Source organism: Plodia interpunctella, chromosome 16 (assembly GCF_027563975.2).
Source record: "Plodia interpunctella isolate USDA-ARS_2022_Savannah chromosome 16, ilPloInte3.2, whole genome shotgun sequence".
In the NCBI taxonomy this organism is placed as follows: domain Eukaryota; kingdom Metazoa; phylum Arthropoda; class Insecta; order Lepidoptera; family Pyralidae; genus Plodia; species Plodia interpunctella.
The window spans coordinates 7,014,467-7,021,815 of NC_071309.1; the positions used below are offsets into that span (position 1 = coordinate 7,014,467).

The window sequence follows — 7,349 nt, forward strand, 5'->3', positions numbered from 1 at the left end:
ATTTATTCTTTATTGCCTTATACCCATAGAAGGTATGTATACTCATAGCCAAATTATTTTATAGTGATGTGAAATCTTGTTCCATTCTCGATATAGCCCTTTATTTTAATCAGTATTCTTCGATATTTTGGAATTTTATTCGAATGAAAAGTTGTTTGAGTGGATTGTCATCCCTAGAATGCTCTTAGTTTTCTCGATTGTGAATAAACTTAACACTAATTAATATCAGTTTATTTTTATTCGATCACGTGGTGTGACATTCCAATACCTACTTAATTTTTTAAGTATGTTATTTAAGGATATGCGAATTCTGAGTGACGTTTAAGCATCACAAGGACAATTGCATAATATTCTAATACTAACTTTTCCAAACTAAACTTAACGTATACCTAAGAAAATCTATGTTACCAAGTAATTAAGCGACTACGAAAATAGTATAATATCATATCAAAATAATGGCAAATGTAATGTTAAGAAGTTATTAATCTGATCTTCTAGAATTTCTACTGAGACATTTCTTATCGTTATTTACTATATAATGTCTGCTTTATGATGTAGTGCATTTGTACAAGAATCGAATATTATAGCCTGAAATATATGTTGTATATAAATGTGTGCTTGATGATATCAGGTCAACGAAAATCCGACTCGAATTTACTATGTGAATCAATAAATTTGTTAATCTTTCCTCTCTCTCCATTTGAGCGTGTTTTCGGTTTCATTCTTGGCTATACCGGACTGAAGCTCACGGTTCACGTCAACCTAAACATTTTAAATTGTAATTTTACAGCCAAGCAAGTAAGACCCACGTTTCAGCCGAGAAAGTTAAAAAGTTGCATAACATAGCTCAGTTACATAGACAACGCGCAATAGTTATGTAAAAAACTTGACTGTTACTTAAAAAATATTTAGAAATTTTTCTTCAGATGAGCTATACATTAGCAATATTGCCTATTTTCGGGTGTATTGAGCCGCGCTGTGATTCTGCCTGAGTACAATATTACTTTCAAAATAAAGAATGTTTTTGTCCAATCAATCAGACCTCCCCCCTCCGATGAAGGAAACTTGTCAGAAATGACTGAGGATGTAATATTCTTTATTTAACCTAAACTAGATAATGAATTGTGAGACATAGAAAGGCTCTTCTTTTCGTACATACATAATACATACATTGTTACTGCAGCTGTTAATATGATCTGAAATCATCTGGTATCATACAAAAAGTAAGTACGTTTCAATTACGTATGCAGTCAGTGTCAATGATAAAGTCAAAATGATTTGAAAAACAACTATTTGATATATAATCATATTGTCAAAATGTAGCGACGCTGACTGTACCTACTAATTAGTACGTGCTGGTAGAAAATGTATTCAACTGATTGGCGGTCTTGCTAAAACTATTTATTACAGCTTATTGACTTATGCATAATAAATAATTTTATGTTGTACGGGTTGGCCTATTGTGACGGACCTTGTATTTGAACAGTAATAATAAATTATTGTGCAATTCTTCTCAACACTGAACCTCCAATTTTGGCTATGTCGACAGTGCAATGGGCAGCTGGTTGGCCTAGTGAAGAATTGCACAATTATTGTTGTAATATTAGCGGCGCCTTATGACATATAGACAATATTTTCCGAATTTCTTCCCAAAAGTCGGGCCAAACTCATAGGTTGAATGGATTTTTATGGGTTACGTTTTTTTAATCAATTAGGAAAAAATGGGAAATAGAATATAAACGATTTGAAGTTAGCATGAATGAAATGAATCAAAAATCGAATAGTGCAATTGGGGTTGATTTGAATGATCACATTCCCAAAATTGTCAGATGTGCTTTAATAGGTATTCATGTACTGATACGACCTGTACGTATACATTTCCTTTGAGAAATATGACTGTATTTTTTGTTTTTAGGTGAACCGTTAGTTGAATAAAAATTAATCCAACTTAGAATTTCTTCTTTTGTTACTCAATTTTTTAATTTGTACTGAGAGTTTATAAGAAAGAAGTGGAAATATCGTCTGATTTCAATAGGCAACCCTATACTTCTTCCATACTATCATGTGTATTATATGATCAGATCATGAATAAAAAATAAACATTTACGTCAGTTTTATGCATTTTGATTTACTGATACCTATTTTACCAACCTATTATACCTATTTTGGACTTATTTTGGCTGTACATTGTAATGTAAATCCGTTAACCAAGAATAACTCTGAACAAAGGTAATTTATTAAATATCAAAATTTATTTATTTTTTACAATTATGATATATTTACGGCTTAGTCAGCGCAAGTGAAAGATCACGAAAATTTGAAATTAACACATTGATAGATGTTTATTTTATTTGTAATTTGTACTTGATGCCGATTACATTAGAGTATAGAGACTGTGACACGTCATAACAAGTAACAGTCTTCCACTAACAATGCCACCATGTGACAATTATATCATTGTCACTAACATGCAAAAGACATCAACGCATGACGCTTCGTTTATCCAAAAGATGTCATATCTCTCAAAAAGGCATTACTTCCAGCCGGATTATCCCTCGGAACCTGTGAATAAAAATTGTGTGTATGTTGTTTATACGCTTTGTGATTTAATTTTCCTTCAAATGTACTCAGAAAAATATTTGTGTATACCATTACTTTCATGAGGAAGACTATCTATAGACTGTCATACGTATATATTAACTAAGTAATGTGGATAAAAATAGGTATATATCTGTTGTCCCATGGGACAAAATTGTCCTGTTTTTTATGGGATTGGGTTAATGAGACCAGTGGGACAGACAGTAACTTCATTACATTAGGTACATATACGTACACTATGGCCTGCTACGTTGATCCAGAAGAATCTAAAGTTTCCGTACGCTTTATAATAACCCTCCAGCTTATCGTTTTCCCAAATGGGCTGACGGGTAGCGTTCTTGTATGCTTCCGCTCCAGGCCATTTGAGTCTGTCCACCCAGAGAATTTGACCTGTGGACAGATTTTATTTTTGGAGTGCTGGCTCTATCGCAATAAAAAAAGCACTTAGGTGTCTGTTTACTGGAAAATAAACTACATCCATGGTGTTGAACAGACCTTTGTGCCAGACTCCATTGCTATGTTTCGATGCCTTTGCGTTGACGTCCGTCGACGGATCGCAATCGCAAACGCAGAACAATGTATAATTTGTATGGAGTAAGTATGTCGACGTACGTCAATGTCCTAACATATGGTACGAAACAACGAAGTGGCAACGCGCTGCGTCGTCGTAACGAATTATGACGGATTGCAACGTAGCAATGTCTTAGTTCATATTGCATAAACCAGAACGTAATAATAAAATGTATTACCCGGAGTGTCGCATATCAGGTCTAGGTTTCCATTGTACTTGGTGATTATTATATCGGTTTCGTTTAATAGCTTTTCAACTGAAAGAATAAGTCTTATTAGTGTCATCTTATAAAGAAGTTATAGTTGCGGGGTGGTGATGTATGGTGCACCACGCTAAAAATTATATTGAATTAATATTTTACTATAATATCTTATTAAAACATGATTAAAATTAAAACATGGATACTAATACTCACTGCCTTCAGTGACAGGTTTCATGAAGTCACCGTTTTGGTAATTGAATACTGCGTTAGACTGACTGCCCCATACCACGTGGTCTGGGATTCCTAGGGCTGGCTTTACCAAGTTGTTCATCATGTAGTTGAGAGTGTACACAACCGGGTCGTTCATAGGAGATCCGTACGGCCTGTTGTGTATTAGCATGTCACGTGACAATTCTGAAATTGGTAAGCGGATGTTTTTTGAAATAAATCCTAATTATCTAGAAATCAATTTTGAATTTGGTTTCGCCTGTGTGAATTTCCAACGGAATCGGTACTATGTCCTGCTCCGTGCTCATAACTACATAGGTAAGCATGCAAAATTTTGTAAATAAAGCGAGAAGAAGAGGGAAAATACAAATTGACTTTCGCATTTATATGTTTTTATTAGGATTAGTATTTCACTCACCCAAAGCACTTCGCGATTCCGGCTGATTTGTGGGCATTTTCGTCAGTATGTTGTAGAAGTCCACGTTAGTAGTGCGTTGGAAGACTACGCCTTGCGTCGCAGCCCATTGATTGGTGGACGCCACGTACTGACCCTCATTGAAAAGTCGTTCAGCTTCCCGAGCGGAGGCCTGAATAGCTTCATATCCCTCCTGGTCTACAAGCCCAGCTGCTAAGAGTAAGGGGCCCCACGTCAAGGTTGCGTCTACTGGAGATATCCAGGCGTTACCCATCGCGATGCCGCGAAGATTCGATTGGATGGTTCCAGCTTCTTCTGCCTGTATTATAAAGTAAACTTTTGTGATATTTTAATGTTTTTGAACAAGCTAATCGCGTATTTTTTTCTTTTAGTTGATCTATGTAAGACATAAGATCAATAAAAAATAAAAATAAATATCCGGAGCTATAGTAAAACAGATGAGTAAATATGTCAACGATTTTAGTAGTACTTCTTTATGAACTTCTTAGTAAATAAAGGTTTTTTGTTATAAAATAAAAGTTTGACCTCACGCATTCGGAGTGCCATGTCGACTGCCATTTTCCCGCCATACGACTGGCCGTAGATATACAAGTTAATTCCCTCGAACATAGGATTGTCGGCATAAAAGCCTCTCATCAGTTCTACGAAATCCAAAGCTGAAATCAATGAAAAAGTCACAACGGGATTCCAGTGTGATTCTGGTGCACGCATCGTACCCAATTTAGTTGTTTAGATTTTATTGATCAACAATGGCATTGGCAAGTTCATTTACCACACAATGGCAAGTTGAAATATCATCTAATTTCTATACTGTAATATTTTAATTGTTTATGTTAACATATTTAAAAGTATTTATTTATATTTCAATTTTATAGGCCAGCATCGTCTAGGTCACAGCACACATCTACATATTACTACTATGACCTTTATCTGCACTAATGACGCAAATTAGTTCAGTTATTGCCAAAAAAGAGATGTTTTCTTTTAATAATTTGTAAGTACAAGTACCTAATTAGGCTTTGTGTAGAGGAAACAAAATTAAGCAAGCGTAGTTTACCTATTTGGTCGTTCGTTGTAGTCAGGAGCTGCAAGTTCTCAACATAGCTGAAGCCTGTACCAACTGGATTATCCACAAAAAGAACGTTGAAGTTTTTTATCTGAAAATAAAGTCGATATGTGCGTATCACGGAAATATATGGAATGATGCTACGATTATTATTATACATATTATAAAGTCCTGTCCCTGGTCTGTTTCGGATAAATTCAAACACTACCTACTAAACGACATTTTCATGTGGTTTTGTGAGCAAAACGATACGATTATTATTATTATTATGATTTGATTTACGATGTACCTATTTGTACAATTTTCTGAACAAATAAAGCAACGGTCCAGAGCTGTAGATAATCCAATCTTTGTAAGAAAGGTTTTTTGGATGCATGTTACATTTTAAGGAAAATTTACTAGTACAAAACACATATAGATAAAACACACAATCTTCACGTTATCTAATATGTAGAACAAAGTAAATATCTAATTTTACCACGGGAAGTTTCCCGTGACTAGCTGCTAAGTAGTTGCTCTGTAGTATAAAAAAATGCCTGGGTAAGTATATATACCGACCCATGTGAAGTTCCTCTCCTGGAGCGAGAGGTCGAGTGGACCGAGGATCTCGAAGTTGCCAGTACCAGTGGAGGATCCGCCGGGCCCGCCTTGCAGCCACACTATCAGGGGCCTATCAGTGTAGTTAGGGACGTCGGCGGTCGTGTAGAACAACCAGTAGAACATGTGTGCGCCCGGCCTTACGGTCACGTAGCCGTACTCTTGGGCGTATTCCCCGAATTGCCCTGTATGTAATTGATAAATTTAACTAAAAATGACGCCAACTTTGCCCAAATCCGTTTTGTGTTTCAAGTAGCGAAAAATCCAGTCAGTATTCCTAATTATAAACCTCCAGTTTTTTGTCACCATAAAAAAGGTTTATTGGTGGTTTTGTGTAATGCTGATGGTTAAATCAAATAGGTCTCTACCTAGCACACACTCGGGCTTTCCTGTTACAATTTTCAGTCCTCTTTCATGAAATCAGTACCCAGATAATGATAATAATAATAATATAAAATTACACTATACTTAGGTATCTAAGTAAGTTATCGTGGATAGTATGGGACAGACCGTCCGAAGCGGGGCGGCGTGTTTATTTATATTAAGTACATTTTGTAACATGTTATTGTTGTTAATAAAAAATGTTCAAACTTAATATTGACCAAACAACTTATTTACAAATATTTGTGAAAAAATATATGCGTCGACATTTCACGTGCCTGTTTACCTATTACTTAGGTCGTGTCCACTAAATAATGTTCTAAATGAAATAATCAAACACAATTAATCATTCCTGTCAAAATCTGGTCAGATGAGTTTGAGGTTCTTCATCTATTTTCTAAATTGTTCATTATAAGTAGTGTATATAGAGATTCTTTTAAAATACTCTTTAAGTGTCCCACTGCTGGGCAAAGGCCTCCCCATTTGTCTTCCATGACTCCGGATGTTGCCATAAAAGTAGGTACTTATGATTAGATGCACACGTTTATTTAACTTACCTAAAACATTGTGTTGAGACAAAATTGTTAATACTAATAACAGAAGCAACATCTTGTGACACACAAAAATAAATCCTTTTTATACACACCAATTTAATTAATTTAATTTTATACAACCCGATTGTGTACTAAATAATGTTATACACATACAACTAATAGCTTTATCAGGTCTTTATCGAGGTAAATCCGATAAAAATGAGCAGCTATCAAATCTATCTCCATTAACATATTAATAATTTATCAATTTCTGATAAACTTCTGTATTCTGTGATTGCATTCCTATTTCATTTAGATTTGTAGAAATCGATTCTATTATTGATGCTGATTATTATGTACATCACATTTAGAGTAAGTATGCTTAGTTGAAATAAGTATATATACTCAGGGGCGACTTAACTTTATAGTGCAGGTGCGGGTACAACTAAGCGTTGGCTGTTAGGGGGCGCCGTAAAGCTGCTCTCGACTATTTTTAGGCGATGATCCTATTTTGACAAAAGATGGCGCCAGTATATTGATCGCGCATGGGCCTTGCATGGGCATCATACAGGGGCGGCTATACAAGTCTATACAAGGCTTATTAAAATATGATAAGTCAACATACCTAATACAAATGTTTGTAAGAAGAAGAGTAAGTAGGTATGGCCTAATAGCTAACTCGAAATATAATAATCCACAATAGGGTGAGTAAAGGAGTCTTTTCCAATTTTTTCCCT

General features: G+C 35.2%; 1 protein-coding gene across 1 annotated transcript; it reads right to left on the reverse strand.

Moving 5' to 3' along the window:
• Positions 1–2,230: 2,230 nt before the first annotated feature.
• Positions 2,231–6,795, reverse strand: LOC128676356 (retinoid-inducible serine carboxypeptidase-like). Its single transcript, XM_053756421.1, has 9 exons — positions 6,637–6,795; positions 5,660–5,883; positions 5,093–5,192; positions 4,561–4,691; positions 4,018–4,333; positions 3,585–3,785; positions 3,348–3,425; positions 2,834–2,988; positions 2,231–2,562 (listed from the first exon to the last, which is right to left on the reverse strand). The coding sequence occupies exons 1-9, from the start codon at positions 6,686–6,688 to the stop codon at positions 2,500–2,502; spliced, it is 1,320 nt and encodes a 439-aa protein (XP_053612396.1). The 5' UTR covers positions 6,689–6,795; the 3' UTR covers positions 2,231–2,499.
• Between the last annotated feature and the right edge of the window lie 554 nt (positions 6,796–7,349).